This window comes from Papio anubis, chromosome 5 (assembly GCF_008728515.1).
Source record: "Papio anubis isolate 15944 chromosome 5, Panubis1.0, whole genome shotgun sequence".
Classification (NCBI taxonomy): Eukaryota; Metazoa; Chordata; class Mammalia; order Primates; family Cercopithecidae; genus Papio; species Papio anubis.
This window is the reverse complement of record NC_044980.1, coordinates 71,987,469-72,004,978: the sequence shown is the minus strand read 5'-3', so window position 1 is coordinate 72,004,978 and position 17,510 is coordinate 71,987,469. Positions and strand designations below refer to the sequence as shown.

The following is a 17,510-nucleotide window of genomic DNA, read 5'->3' as shown; positions in this document are numbered from 1 at the left end:
GGTGTGTGTGTGGAGAGAGAGGAAGCTCTCTGGTGTCTCTTCATAGAAGGACACTAATCCTATCATGAGGGCCCCACCCTCATGACCTCATTTAACCCTAAGTACTTCCCAAAGGCCCCATCTCTAAATACCGTTACATTGGGGATTAGGGCTTCAACAGATGCATTATGGGAGGATACAAACACTCAGTCTATAGCGCCATGAAAGATGTGTTGAATCAAAACAAACAAACCAACAGATTTCCAGATACTACTCCTATAGATTCTGATTTAGTGGTCTGGAGAGGGGGCCCAGGAATCTGTATTTTATTGTAGTATTATCTGTAATTCTTGGTACAGCCAGTTCAGGGAAGTAGGTGTTTGCAAACTGCTTACATATGTGCCAGTGCCCATTTACCTTACTCACAGAATATCCTCAGCCAGAGCTATTTTACTTTGGACATTTGTTTACTCACAATTCCAACAAGTTTTTCTGCTTCTAGGTGACTAACACAGTGCCCAAAAAATGTCTTATGAATTGTATTTAATTGAATTTGATTTTCTTGGGTTAGAACAGATTATAAACAGCAAAGTTAAAGAGGGGAGAGTGCTATAAGATGCAACATCCAGTCATTTAACAGAGTTATAAAAAGCAGATACAAACACTCAAAAAGCATAGCAGCCTAGGGCCATGGAGAAGAATCTGGAATTCTGCAGATTAATGCTAGAGACAGAAGAAGAACCTAACTGTCCTCTCCTCTTTAAGTTCCCTTCTACTTTCACTTCACACCTTACTTCCTTATTAAAATCCTTTCAACTGGTCATACAAGGGCCCAATAGCCACCATGTATTCCTTGCCCACTATGTGCCTTGCAGTGTACTAAGTGCTTTTAAATGCCTTGGCAATTAATTCTCCACCAGCACCATAAAGAAAGTGTGCACGGAAGAATGAAGCGCAGGGTGGTTACATAACTTGCCCAAGGTCACCCAGCTAACAGTGGCAGAATAAGAATCATACCCAGATCTTTTCCCCATGCTTTTATACTTCTAGCTACTGAGCCTGGGATTCTCCAGGGATGTTTTCTATCTTCCTAAGATGATACTTTAAAATCAAGAACATGATGTGGAAAATAAAGGGGTTTTGACATCAGAAAAGGGATCGGTTTTACATTGGCCATGTGTAGTTCATAGTACTCAATTGTATGGAATTTTACGTAAAGCTTGTTAATGGTTGGATAACTTGTTTGTAAAACATTTACTTTTTAGAAATAAATTAGATTTGATTCAGGATTCCCCTCCACCCTACTCCCACCCAAATAACAGCACTCTGCCCATTTGTTTGCTCATGTGCATGGTTGAAAGGGAAAGAACATGATGGTATAGCAGCCAGGCCATAGAAAATCAAAGCACCCCTGGCTCTGCCCTAGGAGTCTGTCAAAAATACAGACAGTGCTGTTTCTGAGTGTGTGTCCTGGCTCAACAAAGATTGAGAACCACTGAAGGCAGAAAAGTCCAATAACAAGGAGCATGTGCTCCAGGGTCAGATAAGTGAATTTGTATCCTGCATCTACTCTTTACTGCTGTGTTACTTTATTTAGCCTCTGTGTGGGGGGCTTATCTTTCTCCTTAAAACAGACTTGCTAAAGCGTAAATCAGCTTCTACGTGTTAGATGGAAACTCTGCCTGGTAAATGGGAGGCACTCAGTGTTCGTAGAACTTCATAAGCCTTCAAGTCTTGTCAACAATATAGCTCTCAAAAATGGTACCTGTTCTATATGGGCATTGAGCCTGGTTAAGTGAATGTGCTAACTTTAGTAAACATTTTAAGCATATATTTATTAATTTTTCTTGCTTTCTTAAAATTTAGAGAGGTTGTTTGTGGATAATTTGGATGCCTCATGTCTATTAAACTGCCCAAAGGAATGTAAATTGCTGTTTTTTTAATTCTCTTTGAGGAAGTCTTCTATAAAATGTAGGCACTCATTTTTATGAAAGCAAAACAGGTGTCTTGTTGTGGGAAAAGTTAACATTTTCAGTGTTTGCTAAAGTTCCTCCCATGCTCTTAGAAGCTGTGGTTCTGGCTAAGTTGTTGTTGTTTGGGATACTAGCATTTCTGTGTCTTGATGTCTCCTTGTGTATCCCCTTTTCTTGGTTCTCTCCCCTTGACTCTCTGCTCATTCAGTTCCTTGAAAGCTCCTGACTTAAACCACAGATGAACCCACAGTAGAGGCCTTCATTAAACAAGAGTGAGTGGGTAGAACTATACATGGCCAATGTAAAACCGATCCCTTTTCTGATGTCAAAACCCCTTTATTTTCTACATCATGCTCTTGATTTTAAAGTATCATCTTAGGAAAATAGAAAACAAGCCCATCTTCCCCATCAAGTGGCCTATTAGTTGCAAAATACAAGAGACAGTGTTCCTTTCTACCTCTTTCTACAAGTCCTCAGGTGAGGGCCTCTTTGCTTGAATGTTTCTAAGACAATGGCTCAAGTTCCTTGCACAGAGATCATTGTCTAAGGAGGTCAGAACTAACTTGAGTCTGAGAAGAGGTGGATGGGACACCACAGTACACACGTTTCTCCCACCGTGTTTCCTACCAGTCAGGATAATCATACCTCAGGAGGGCTGTTAGAATACCAGACACGTGCCCGTTTGCATCCTGGCTTCAACCCTTAGTTTTCCTAAAGCAAAATTCTTATTAGTTACTAGTCAAGGATCATCGAGCCTTTTCCCCATAAAGAGCTATTTTGTTTGTTGTTGTTGGATTTTTTGTTTTGTTTTGTTTTGTTTTTTGAGAGAGGGTCTCACTTCATTACCCAGGCTGGAGTGCAGTGGTGTGAACATGGCTCACTGCAGCATCTACCTCCTAGGCTCAAGTTATCCTCCTGCCTCAGCCACCCGTGTACCTGGAACCACAGTCTTGTGCCACCATGCCCAGATAATTTTTTAATTTTTTTGTAGAGATGAGTTCTCACTTCGTTGGCCAGGCTGGTCTCAAACTCCTAGTCTCAAATGATCCTTCCAAAGTGCTGGGATTATAGGTGTGAGCTACTGTGCCCTGCCCAACAAGGAGCTATTTTGCAGGTGTACATCTCTTGAAACTGTAAATAAACTAGCTATCAAGTCAGGCACATTTAATTTGGATGCCTAAACATGTCACTTTTAAGGAAAAAATTGTTCCGTAGAGATTATGTTACTTGTGTGTTCTGATTAGTGCAGAACAGTCCAACTTTGAAGCCCTGTAAAATATTTTGAGCATGTTTCATTTGAAAACTACATGTGTTAGTAATGGGTTTTCTATCCCTGTATTTGAAAGATATGGCATAATCCACGCTGGTGGGGTAGGGAAATATCTCAGTGACTGGATCCTGCATGGAGAACCTCCTTTTGATCTGATAGAATTGGATCCAAATCGCTATGGCAAATGGACAACCACCCAGTACACTGAGGCCAAAGCAAGAGAATCATATGGATTCAACAATATTGGTAAGGTACAAATGTACTGTTGTCTACAAAGTGTTGACAGAATTGAATTGTAGCATCTCTGACTTTAGATGGTCTTTATTCTATTCACTGGGATGGCGGTAGTTAGGGACTCCAAAATGCATTGTGCCCCTAAAACATAACAAGGAATGTATATGGATGTATATATTTAACATGTGGAATGCCTCGCTGGTTTTAAATTTTAAATATATTTTTACTTTACTCTTTGATGAGTCATGTAAATGACAGCTCTGTTTTCTGCATAAATCATTCATATGTATGTATATATGTATGTATGTATGTATGTTTATGCATCTGGATTTTAAGTACTGTATTTCCATACTTGGAATCCCATCAAAGTATCTTGTTTTGGCTATATGTGATTTATAGTACCAATTTTCCTTTTTCAGTTGGTTACCCTAAAGAAGAACGGTTTGCTGGGAGACCCACTCAACGAGTCAGTGGGCTCTACCAAAGGCTGGAGTCTAAGTGTTCCATGGGGTTCCATGCTGGCTGGGAGCAGCCACACTGGTTCTACAAACTGGGCCAGGACACTCAATACAGGTGGGAGAAGGACTTTACCTGCCTGTGGTTCTGACTGAGGGATGAAATAATGGGACAGCAAAAAGTGCTGATTCCCCCTTACGCTCCATTTCTCCACCCTGTTCCAAGGAGCACTGAGCCTTGTCCTACAAAAATTACTCTCTGGCAGTGGTGGCATTAGTCTAGCCCATGGGACACTGGCCCACATCTAGGACTTATGTGGCCCTGCGCGTCCTATAGCCAGCCTTGGCGAAGCCTCTTGGCATTTACCAGAAGCTCAGAGGAACCTTCCAACCCCCCTCCAAATTCCCACATGGCTTCAGTTGGCTCCTAAAGGTTTGCTGTATTTTAGGAAGCTTCATGGAATCACATTGTGTATAACCACAAAATGTGGTTTGGGATTTTCTGTTCATCCTGAAATCGCTCAAAGCAACTGCATTCTAGAATGTGTGCACTGAGCCATGCAAATTATATGCACAGTTGATAAATTAGGGGAAAAGATCACTTGCATAGCATTCCAGGTTAAGCAAAAACATGAAGTATGCCACTAAAACAGTTCTCTGAGTTCTGGTAAAGTGCTACCTGCCATTGTTGTACTTTGGATTAATAGCGATTATATATTTTTTTCTCAAGAGAATCCACAGACCAAGGGAAAACAAGGTGCAAATTTGGAAGTTATGTTATCCTTATTTTTGAGCCGTCATTTTGCTTTTTACAATAGGTTTTGCTATTTTAAGACTAGATCTAATTGGTACAAAGTATAGCAGAGAACCCACTGTTGATGAATGAATTTGGGCTCTATAGGCAGCCAATCTAGATTATCTAGTGGCCAAATACTGATTTGGTTTTTCCTAAATGACTCTAATATATCACTTCTACTCTTTGCTTACCGCTGATTGGATCTGGCCTAAGTTTCTTCTACCATTTAATAATTAAACTACTGAAAATTCATGTTACAGACATGGCATCCTGCTCTGAAGTTAAAATACCACATTAGAAGTCCACTTCGTAAAGCAGAAAGGAACTTTAGTAATGAGTCAAGAGACCTTTGTTCCAGTTCTGGCTCTGTCATTAACTAATGCAAAGGCCTTGGAAATCATTTTGTGCCTTTTCTCTGAAAAATGAAGATTTGGGACCAGGTCCTTATGTACCCCAGGTGTGGACCAACAGCATAGGCATCTCCTGGGAGCGTGGGAGAATGCAGACTGTGGGGTCCCACACCATACCTGCTGCTTCAGAATGTGGACTTTTAAAGTGCAAGTGATTTGTATTCCCATTAATGTTTGAGAAGCACTGAACCAGATAGCTCCACCCCGCCCCCCAACCCAGACACTGATATAATTAGGCCCATTTTAAAAAGCTCTCCAGATGATTCTAATATGCATCTAGGATTGAAAACCATCAGACTGGTTGACTTCTAAACTCTCTTCCAGATCTGAGAGCCCATGAATTGTATCTTATTTTCCAGTTAATCAGCACTTTACTCACTGTGAAATGGGTCAAAGGGATAAATGAGTAACTTTAAAAGATTAGATTCCAACATACATGAATGATTTGCAGAACAGAATTTCAGGTTGCATGGTCCCGCCTCCCAGAGTCCCACTCCCCGCTGCCCATAGGATTTTCTAGATGAGTAGGGCTTATTAAAATATCCTATTCTGTAATTTTTGAAAAATGAATGGCAGTTGTTTTATGACACTAAATGTTGTGTTTCAGGCCAAGTTTTCGTCGCACAAACTGGTTTGAGCCTGTGGGCTCAGAGTATAAACAGGTTATGCAAAGAGTAGGGGTAACTGACCTATCACCATTTGGCAAGTTTAATATCAAAGGCCAAGATTCCATTAGACTACTGGACCATCTCTTTGCAAATGTCATTCCAAAGGTAAATAGCCTTGTAGAGATACAAGGTCCAGGATTCTGACCTATTTAATTCTTCATCCTCTCATTTCCCCCGCCCCCCGACCAAACCCACGTGTTATTTTAGTTCACCTAATGATTTCTGGAAGAACACTAGAACTCTTCAACTGACCAAAAGTATACAAGCTAATTTTCTTTCTTTTTGAGAGACAGAGTCTTGCTCTGTCACCCAGGCTGGAATGCAGTGGTGTGATCTTGGCTCCCTGTAACCTCCTCCTCCCAGGTTCAAGCGATTCTCCTGCCTCAGCTTCCCAAGTAGCTGGGACTACAGGCATGCACCACCAGGCCCAGTTAATTTTTGTATTTTTTTAGTAGAGACAGGGTTTCACTATATGTTGGCCAGGCTGGTCTTGAACTCCTGACCTCAGGTGATCCACCCACCTCAGCCTCCCAAAGTGCTGGGATTACAGGCATGAGCCACCACACCTGGCCTACAAGCTAATTTTCAAATTTAAATTTTTGTTGAGTGAATTCTCATCCAAGGACCTTATGACTTTGCTTAATTGTTTTGATGGTAACTTAAAATTGAATTCTGCAATTAAATGAAGAATAACTTTTAAATGACAAAGAATTTTAAATGATTGTTTAAATGGAGAACTTCAAGTTACTGTTGGGCTTAGGTTTACAGATAATTCATACAATTGATACGAATGGTAAGAGTCAGATAGTTTTCATTCTTAACACCCATGTTGTTATTTAAATAGGTGTTAAAAGGATGTATGCGATTTTTAGTTCATCCTAAGGTAATTTAAAATTTTTTTATGTAGGTGGGTTTTACAAATATAAGTCACATGTTAACACCCAAAGGTCGAGTGTATGCTGAGTTGACTGTTTCTCACCAATCTCCTGGGGAGTTTCTTTTAATTACTGGCTCTGGATCAGAACTTCATGATCTTAGGTAAGTGCACACCTAGTAAGAAAATTTTGTACACATTATATATTGACTCAATCTTACATTGAGTTTTTCTTTTTACCAGTACTCGAAAGTACAACTTTATTTCTTCTTAAACGTAATGGTTTCAAATAAACTTTATGTTTTTTATACAAAAATATTAGAAGTGAGGGCCTCTGCCCCTCCCAAAGGTAATTCATCCATAGGTTACTGGTTCTAATAATATTAATTCCATTTATTAGGCATCATCAATGTGCCAGAACCTTTTTTAGACATTACCTTAATAAATTCTCTTAATATATTGCAAGGTTTATATGATTCCCATGGTCAGATAAGGAAACCGAGGTTTGGATTAAGGGAACTTAGTCACCCGAGCTTTTTGATTCTGATGTCCACATTTGGTCCACTTCTATAAGCTGCCTTCCTAAATTATCTTTGTCCTTTGTGATGCTTTGTGCTTTCTGGCCCACAGCTAGATCTAAGTTGCTGACCTGCCAAGTCCAATGTTTACATGAGTCTTTATTCTACTATAAAGTCTTTAGTCTAATATTCCGAAAACATTTGGAATATTATTGTTTAATAAATGTCTTACTCTGACAGATTCTCGCCTTAGTTGTAAAGTGATGCAAATTATATGCTCCAATCCAAGAAGTACTGGGGCCATTTTAATAGCTTAGCTTTGTGTAAATCCAGATGAACATTTTGTGATATACTTAGACAGCTCAAGGACTGCTCAATAAATTAGAAACCAGCCCTATAGCTGGGTCCCAATAACTCATCAAGCCATAGAAATTGAAACTAGAGTTTCTGTCTTTTCCTTGTGATTGTCAGAGCAATTACGTGTCCTGTGGCAGGCACATGATTATCCCTTAGCAACATGAGTATACTCCTGTGTACAGGTATTAGAGAAAATTTGGGTTTAAATTAATTTTTGAAGGCTGAATCATTAGTTTAAATGCAAAAGGGCTGTGTCACTATTTAAAAGAATTGTGCAGCAGAGCTCATTAAATTGAAAGATCCTTCTGTACTGTGAAAAATTACCCCCCAAATTTATAAGTGGGTGATTTAAAGAGAATAACTTAACATCTCAGGGGCTCAGTTTCCTCAACTTTAAACATCAGTGTGATTTCATGAAATGACACTCTGGGGACTTTCTGATAACTCTAGACACAAAGCATGTCTTCAGAGAAATAATTTGTTACCAAGGTACATTATTCAAGCAATATTTAACACCATGTTCATGACTGAAACACAGATGGATTGAAGAAGAAGCAGTCAAAGGTGGATATGATGTTGAAATTAAAAACATAACCGATGAGCTTGGAGTCCTTGGAGTTGCTGGGCCACAGGCAAGAAAGGTCCTTCAGAAACTGACCTCTGAAGATCTCAGTGATGACGTTTTCAAGTTTCTTCAAACCAAGTCCTTAAAGGTTTCCAACATTCCTGTCACTGCTATTAGGATATCTTATACTGGTAAGATTGGAAAATAACCTGGAGTAAGTCTCTGAAATTTAAAAGGTCAATTTAAATTTTAAAATTAAAAGGTCATGTCACCAGAAATGTGTGGGCGTGTACACATGTGCACACTCACACTCACGTTTGTCCATGCGACTTTGGAGGAAGGTTTTTGTTCTGCCCAGCTCTTATGTCAAGTCTGTCTATTCACTCCTCATCTTGAAAGTGGTTCCACAGATTTCTAGTTGTTGCTCCAGTCCCATAGCTGCCTACCATCTGGAAGGACAGATAAAAAAGTGGGGGCTGGGTGCTGTGGCTCACACCTGTAATTGCAGCACTTTGGGAGGCTGAGGCGGGCGGATCACCTGCAGTCAGGAGTTCAAGACCAGCCTGACCAACATGGGGAAACCCCGTCTCTACTAAAAACACACAAAATTAGCCGGGCGTGGTGGTGCATGCCTGTAATCCCAGCTACTCTGGAGGCTGAGGCAGGAGAATTGCTTGAACTCAGGAGGTGGAGGTTGTATGAACCAAGATGGTGCCACTGCACTCCAGCCTGGGCAACAAGAGTGAAACTCCATCTCAAAAAAAAAAAAAAAAAAAAAGTGGGAAGAGGATTGGCTGAAATAGTCAGGCCAGCCAACTCTATCTGCAAACATTCAAGATGGTCTCCTGGAGCTAGAATCTCCCATAGAGACCATTTTGAAGGTATCAGGTACCTCTCCTAGAGCATTGCCAACAATCCGTCTTTTGTTCCAGACTGTAAGTTCACTGAGAAGTCTTCATCTAGCACCTAACCTTGCACATGGTAGGTATTTGATACTGAGATGAATGAATGCTCTTCAGTTCCTCAGTGGTGCTCTGGGCTCCCTTCTAAGTTTTTCTAGAACTCCTTGTCTCTCACAGGAGTACTGCATGCCCAAGCATTCATTCAATTATATGTTGCTCCTATTCTGTGGTATCCCATAAAAACACCTTACCATGAGCCTTCCACCTTGGGAAATGAGAACACAGATTGAAGACCATGGCTCTTCCCTGGGCTGCTGCTATACCTTTTCCCTGCCCTTCTTCCACCCAATCTTGGCAAATTCTAGAATAAAAAATGAGCAGGGCTGGATGCAGTGGCTCATACCTGTAATCCCAGCACTTTGGGAGGCCATAGTGGGAGGATTGATTGATTGTCCCAGGAGTTCAGGACCAGCCTGGGCAACATAGTGAGACCCTGTCTCAACAACAACAACAAAATAAGACAAAAATGAAACAAGAACAAGAATAATAAGCAGGATTTTTTGGGTTAAATTTCATTTCTTTTGATTTTTGCCCACAGCTCTACTGGTGGATGAAATGACTAGGGAAGAAGTGGGAGGGGGAGAAGTCCAAGAGTATGGCTTTCTCACTATGAGGATAACTTGAATAATTCTTAATTAACTATATTTTTAAGCTTATGATTTTTGGGCAAGGGGTTGGTTTAAACCTTGAACTCGTTGCCTTGATAAACTGTGCCATGCTAACTATTCACCTAACGTCATTGTCCCGGAAAACAGTCAAGCCTCATTAGAAAGCTGGGGTCCAGGGTGGAGAATAATTCCTGCATTACAGTCTTTCTGTGTCATGACAAGAGGTGTCCTGCATACCACCACCTACATGGGGGTCAGGATCAGCACGAATGCATCTGTGATATGGTGGGTTTCTTTGCAGTGGGGTCTTGTAACTTTTTGTGAGCTGGTCTTTTTAGAGACTGACAATGCCTATGTTGCTTAAGTGGAATTTCTCCTGCTTTTATGTGTTCTAGCTAATGCACATTAGATCTAGTGATCATTGTTCTTGCTGTGCTGCGGCACCTGTGGGTTTATTTCAGGTGAGCTGGGTTGGGAGCTCTACCACAGAAGAGAAGATTCTGTGGCGCTGTATGACGCTATCATGAATGCAGGCCAGGAGGAGGAAATCGACAATTTTGGAACCTATGCCATGAATGCCTTACGCCTGGAGAAAGCCTTCAGAGCCTGGGGGTCAGAGGTTTGAAATGCTAGCATCTTTATTAATATTTTATGTTTATTTATCTCATTTTTATACAAGGACTGGTTTGAACTGCAATAACGTTGGTTTTGGCTGTAAGAGAAATTACGTATCATTAGATAACTTTATTTCATTAGGGAAAGAGGTTTTTCTCCTTAATTTCTCAAGTGAAACTTCAGTGGAATTCTGACATCATGTTTATTCTGCCTTAATTCATCCTAGCTGGCTGAGAGCCCTAGACAATCTGTCTTGGACTGTGGGGAGCCTGCCTGCCTCGTGGCATTAGAGTAACACTTTTCAAAGTCTCTCCTCCTCTGTCATTTTGCCCGTCTTCATTTTCTTCTTATCTTGTACCTTTTGGTGAATTAACACTCCTTTCCGAGGGGCAGGAGTGATGGTCCAGAATGTGGGGTCCAGCCTTCCTCCACCATTAATAATGGTTATTAAGAGTTTCTATTTGTACGACTGGGCGCGGTGGCTCACGCCTGTAATCCCAGCACTTTGGGAGGCTGAGGTGAGAGGATCACAAGGCCAGGAGTTCGAGACTAGCCTGGCCAATACAGTGAAACCCCATCTCTACTAAAAACACAAAAATTAGCCGGGTGTGGTGGTGCACACCTGTGGTCCCAGCTGCTCGGGAGGCTGAGGCAGGAGAATTGCTTGAGCCGAGGAGGCAGAAGTTGCAGTGAGCTGAGATTGCGTCACTGCACTCCAGTCTGGGTGACAGAGTGAGATTCCGTCTCAAAAAAAAAAAAAAAAAAAAAAAAAAGTTTCTATTTCTGTAGTGCTTTAACCATTTACATATTTTCATATGCATGATTTCATTTTCCTTCTCAACTCTCCATTACCTCTATTTTACACATAATAACACTGAGACTTAGAGAACCACTTGGTCCAGATTACCTAGTAAGTGGCCAACCTGTGATTTAAACTCTGTTCTCCTGCTTTATTTCCAATGTCGCAGGCTATCTCTGGACCCATTCACTATTTCAGATGTACTAGTTGTTTCTTTGGAAGACACTGAGGTTTTAGGCCTGAAAGGTAAGATAAGGGATAGTGGTAAAAGATGGACTCAGAGTGGGGACTCTTGGGTTTGAATTTTTCCTCCACCACGCACCAGCTATCTGGCCTAACCCTCCAGAACTTCTGTTTGCTTTTCTAAGAAATGGATTTTTTTATGCTACAGAATTATCATAGATAGTAGAGAGAGTCTAGGAAGTGCCAAGCACATAATAAAGTGCATTTGATTGGAGGGGAGAGTGTGTTTCAAAGCCCAGGCAGGGACCCCGGGGGCATTTAGAGTACGCAGAAGCAAGTGGGCAAGGTCTCTGTGAGAGGTCCCCTATTAGGGGATTCTCTAGCTACAACTGGGGACTGAGGTGAGGATAGGCGCAGGACAGAAACGGAGGACAGCGCTGTCCCCACACTCTCCGGGTAATGAAGCAGCGGGAGCAGCCCTTTGAGAGTCAGACATTTCTCCACCCTCCTGCCTTTTATTTTTTCAGATTTCCTCTCCCTGCGACCTCCTCTGGAGAGCTTTTCTTCCCCAGTCCCTCCAGTTTCCCAGCAGTGCCATAGCGCCCTCTAGTGTTGGTACTGCAATCCTGTGTGCTTCATTTTTATTTTTATTTTTCTTTGAAGAAATTCTGAAATTTTGAACAGATAAAAATAATTTTAGAATAGCTCAAATTGATTAAGAAATATGAGGCAACGTTTTATGTCATATGAAACAAGCATTCCTTCATTTAGTTTATGTAGGTGCTGTGTTGCTTTAAAAGTTTGACTACTTTTAGGGGGTTTAGACTAGTTCTCTCACTGCAAAGAGAACAACAAAACAAAGAAAGAAACAAAACCATTAACTTCAGGTCTATTACCAAATACTGCCGTTAGCCCTGAATTGGTAGCTATCACAGTGACTTGGCCACATTTGAAGAGATAGAAATTCAAACTCTGCTTTTTCCTTTCTCCTCTCCTGAACTCTATCAGCCACCTTCCTACCATCTGCTTTCCCTCCGCCTTACCCTGATTCTTGGTTAATTGTAAGATAAGTAAATTGCTTAATAACTTTTCAAAACATAGTTATGTAAAATTATTGCATAAAAACATGTGAAAATCTTGTTTCTAGAAGGAACGTTGCGTGCATTCCCTCAGATGTTTATTAAAATGAGAGAGCTGTGGAAACACAGTGAATTTTAGTTTCTATATTTGTTATATTCAAATGACCAGTTTTGCTGAAAGGCTACATTGAATTTTGGGTTAAAAAATTATTTTCAAAACCAGTCTATAGTTTGCCTTTCTTTAGAATCTGTGTTGAAAAATCAAAAAGTGTTCTTTCTCCTAAAAACAAATATGAAAGTGATGTTACCGAAATGATTTGCACTCATCTAAGATTTAAAATGTGTGTTTCCTTTTTAGATGAACTGTGATACAAATCCTTTGGAAGCTGGACTGGAATATTTTGTGAAGTTAAATAAGGTATGTTTACATTCCAAAGGGTACTTGAAGTAAATCTTAACATTACGATGCTATTTTGTGACAGAGCCATGCTTTAAACTTTAACCAAGTATGGGTTATAGGAGAAACAAGGTGAACATAAATACTGGCATTGCTCAATTGTGTCATATTACTCTTTTGTCAACATTTGCTTAGTTCAAACTATTGGAGTGTGCTTGCAGATTTAAGATAGCAGAGTCCAGCATCTTTAAGGGCTAAATCTAAATTCTAAGAGAAAAATTAGTAAGGATAAGATGATTACCTGTCAGATTCTAGTAGACATTCATGTTGGAAGTGCGCCATGTTGTGTATTTTACAGTAACTCCTGGTGACTTGGGAAATTGCACATTAGCTGATCAAACATACTGCATTCATCGATCCTTCTGGATACTCACAGCGTGGAGCAGCCTCGCTTCAGCAGATCTGTCCATCTGCTTGTCAAGCATCTTTGTGTGTAACTGCAACATCTGAATATAAACAAGAAACTAATACAAGCCCAAAGAATCATAACTGATAAGACACTCCAAAGGGAACTCCTACATCAGTGGTTCTTAAAATGTAGCCTTCAGACTAACAGCATCAGCCTCACTGGGAGCTTGTTAGAAATGCTAATTCTCAGGTCCCACCCTAGAACTACTAAATCAGAATCTCTGGGAGTCAGGCCAACAAATCTGTTTTAACAGCCCCTGCAGGGGATTCTCATGCATCTAAGGTTTGAGAAGCATTACTCTAAATAATTACGATGGAAAAGCATATCACGAGGCCAATTTATTAAAGCCAACCTCATATGTACAAGTCTTAAAAATATAAATGAGGTTACTCCATTGAGCAGTGCCTAAGAATGATAATAAAAGAACTTAATAGAGCTGTGGTGAGTGGTAGTATTGAAGAACAAGGGCAGCAGTGGCTACTGTTTAGGACATTTGTTAGAACTCCAAAAATACAACGTCCTGCCCTAGGTGGTTATAAGCTAAAGACTGATTTCCCATCCTGTGGAAATACGTGAATACATGTATATGACTCAATCAGGCCAAGGAAACCTTTTTCATGACCCTGCGTCAGTTCCCAAATTCTCAGCTATAATATTAACATAAAACATGTATTTATAGTATGAGATTTTAGGAAAAAGAGCCTCCTAAAGGGTTTTAAAGGGAATATCTTTCTGTACATTCTCCCCATGGCTTTTATTTTTATGATGTACCATCTGCCTCCAGACCAGAGAAAGCAGGTGCTTGGAATTTGGGCAGACCCTAGCAGCAGATTGCTCCCTCTGATAGCAGAAGCCGTACTTTAGCTATTTCAAATAAGGTTAAAAATGGCCCGACTCTTGAAAGTGCTAAATTTCTGTTGTTGGTCACAAATAGGTAGATAGATAACTGATTCTTTTGCTTCAGTGTTCAGATATTATTGTTTAGGGATAAGGCATAGATAAATAATCCCCTGGTATTGAAATGGGATTTTCAAAAATCTTTTATGATTATTAGCAGGGGTGGATTATGTATTTGTTAGTTAAGTTATATGGCCAAATAACCAAAACTCATCTCAGAATGAAGTTAGTTGTTTGACAGATACTAGTTTTGATTTCTGGCATGTTTTTATAATTTCTGAATTGTTGTTTCCCATTCAAGTGTCACAAAGTTAATTCCTAATGATTTTATAGGGTAAAAGTCCTTGTATCCCAAGGACCTGGCCCCCAACTGAGCCAGTCTTTTTCAGTTATGTCAATTCAAGTGGCTAGTTGGTATTAACCTACTCATAATGATGCTTGCTAATCTCCAAGAAAGGTGAATAGATTAGATCAACTTTGGTGGTTTTCGTAGCAGTCTATATTATGAAACAGATTCCTGGAAAACTTATTAAAATTACAAACTAAGCTTTGTAGCTTGACCATTCAAGTCCTGTGCCTAAAAACTAAAATGTTACCCAAACTGGCTTCATATAACATTTTAAATACTGTAAGCCTATATTGCTTCAGAAAATCGATGCTATAGGAGAACAGAAGCAACAGCTAATACAGAGAGATATTTATGTTTGATACCAAAACAAACACAGTAAAAACCTTGGCATTTTACAATTGTTTGAAATCAGCTACTTCTTTCCCTTCAAAGCAAACATATAGAATTTTCTGGTTTACCCTTAGGCATTTACACAATGATCGTTTAAGCCATGATGTGAAGAAAAGGTAGAAGCAGACTATGTCAGAGCTAGATCAGTCCCGGGGGATCAGCTGGTACTCCCCTCCCCCATCTGAAGTGGGGAAACTGAAGCACAGAGAGGGAAAGTGACCTGGGGGAGGCCATTGCTTTAGCTCAGGTCGAACGCCACCCTCTGACCTCATCGTGGAGCTTTCCCACCCACCACTTTCCCCCCACAAAGTCCTTTTCCACAGTGGGCTTATCAGACTTGAAAGACTGCCCAGGAATTTCTCTCTCTGGCAACATATATTATTTGTATGGGTTACCTTTTATTAATGGACACTTCCCCCACATGTTTTTGCTGTAACTAATTTTGTGTTTTATGATAGGGTCAGAATAGCTGCTTTGCCCATTTTAAGGAGGAAAATGGCTGGGTGAGCAGATGGGCCATCAGGCCTTATTAGGGTGAATCGTGTTCTTGTCAAAACCTGCAAGAAAGCAGGGAAAGAACAATGGAGTACTGAAGAACTCTTTCATCACAAAGGGAGACAGTGCATGGCCCTTGCTTCCTTCCCTCTTGGAGTTGTCCCAGCCTCCTTCCGCTGGTGTTGGCTTATGTGAAGTTGATACACATGTGTCATTCATTCATCCATTCATCTAGAACACATTTATTAAGTACGGCTGATTAGACACCTTGCTAAACCATAGGTCTAAATGTTAAGGATATACTCCTGATAGCTCTCAGATCTCATGAAACTGGAAACAAATGGTATTTCAGGAACTAAAGCTGTAGGGATGTTCTTAGCCGTAATTGTGAAGATAACCCTTCCACAAGCAGAGGGCTCTCCAGCCACGTACAACACTGCCACCTTGTGGGAAGTGCTCCATAGAGCCCTGCCAGGAAGCCTTGACCACAGCTGCGGTAAAAATAATTGAATCTGTACTTTTAAAATCTTCTTAACTAAAAACCCTTCACCTGAAACAACTCATATCATTGTTCTCAATGGTATTTTTGGTATGTTCCAAAGGAAGTAACTTTTGGGGGGAAAATCAGTGGCCTTTTTTTAGTTGGAAATGGAAGAAATGCATTAATCAAGAGCAAAAGGAAAATCAGCTGCCTGTGGATGGAGTCATAGGTATTCCTGGAATTTTCTTTGTGGAAATACTGAATTTTTGTCCATTTCTGAAGAACTTCCATGAAGATTCACAGAGACTCAAGTGTTAAGCGTAATGTGTTGAAGCAGGTCAGAAGAACTTGTTTTCTATAATATGTTTCTCCCTCTCTTTCTCTTTCTCTCCTTCTCCCTCTCTTTCCCTTTTTCTCTCTCCTTCCCCTCTCTCCCTGTCTAGAGCTTCTAACCAGTAGAAACAGAATAAAATGTGATCTCTATTAACCATAAGTTATAAGACAATGTTGATTCTAGAAAATGCAGGGTCTCTTTCTGAGGAAAGATTTCAAGCATAACTGTTCAATAAGCAAAAACAAAACAACCCGAAACACCTGGTAAAGAGGTAAAACACTCAGCACCAAGCCTTCTACACCCCAGGTATTCAGTAAATATTAGTTATTATGAAAACATCAGTGTTAAAAAAACAAAGAAAAAAGTGGAATGAAACCATTGTTCATAGACAACAAGCTAGAAAGAAATAGTTCATATAGTGGTCAAAGTATCCAATTCTCTTTGGGAAATCTGAGGTAAATGGTAATAAGAATTGAGGAGGCAGAAATTTTTCAGTGATACTTAGCCCTGACTGGACATTAGAATCATCTGGGGTTTGATTCGTTTAAATAATATATTGCTGTTTAAAATCCCAAGGCCTAGGCTACACCCAAGAGGAATTGAAAAAGAATCCATTGTAGGGACTCAGGCATCAGTTGTTTTTAATTCCCAGGTGATTCTCCAGAGATGGAGAATTACTGTTTTCAACCAAAGATTTTCAACTGGCTGAACATATTATCCCAAATAACTAAAAATTACCTGAACTAAAAGAACAAAAAACTAACAAGTAGTTCTCAAGATGTGGTCCACACACCAGCAGCATCTGTCACCTGGGGACCTGCTAGAAAAATCAAATTGTTGGGTACCATCCAGACCCCTGTCAGGCTGCCAGGTGAGAGCCCAGCTCTCTCTGCCTCTCTCTCTCTCCTCTCTCTCCCTCCCTCTCTCTCTCCCCAGGGTTCAGAAACAGATTCTCTTTGCACATCCAGCCTCTCCAGTAGCTGGTATTACAGGCGCCCGCCACCATGCCCAGTTAATTTTTGTATTTTTAGTAGAGACGGGGTTTCACCATGTTGGCCAGGCTGGTTTGCACTCCTGATCTCAGGTGATCCACCTGCCTCAGCTTACCAAAGTGCTAGGATTACAGGTGTGAGTCATCGCACCTGGCCCAACAATCTATTCTAATAAGCCCTCCAAGTAGTTTCAATGCAGTTAATTTAAGAACACAGACCTACCCCAAATCAATTAGATTTACTCTAGGTGTAGGGTCTATGATTCCTTTTTAAAGCTCCACAGGTGATTTTTTTTTTTTTAATGCAGTGAATATTGAGAACCACTGTTTTAGTTCTTTTAACTTCATACCAACTACAGTCT

General features: G+C 40.4%; 1 protein-coding gene across 3 annotated transcripts in view; it reads left to right on the top strand.

Annotated features, from left to right (window-relative positions):
- DMGDH (dimethylglycine dehydrogenase) overlaps nt 1–17,510 on the top strand; it is a 120,965-nt gene that overhangs the window by 81,054 nt on the left and 22,401 nt on the right. For 2 of the 3 annotated variants that reach the window (XM_017959687.3, XM_003899855.3), the window contains 7 exons: nt 3,299–3,468; nt 3,876–4,029; nt 5,725–5,890; nt 6,693–6,823; nt 8,073–8,290; nt 10,131–10,288; nt 12,704–12,763. In XM_017959687.3, the coding sequence (XP_017815176.1) occupies nt 3,299–3,468; nt 3,876–4,029; nt 5,725–5,890; nt 6,693–6,823; nt 8,073–8,290; nt 10,131–10,288; nt 12,704–12,763 (1,057 nt within the window). Of the gene's footprint in view, nt 1–3,298; nt 3,469–3,875; nt 4,030–5,724; nt 5,891–6,692; nt 6,824–8,072; nt 8,291–10,130; nt 10,289–12,703; nt 12,764–13,100; nt 16,317–17,510 lie in introns of those variants that run through there. The other variant, XM_009208667.4, reaches the window with a different exon arrangement.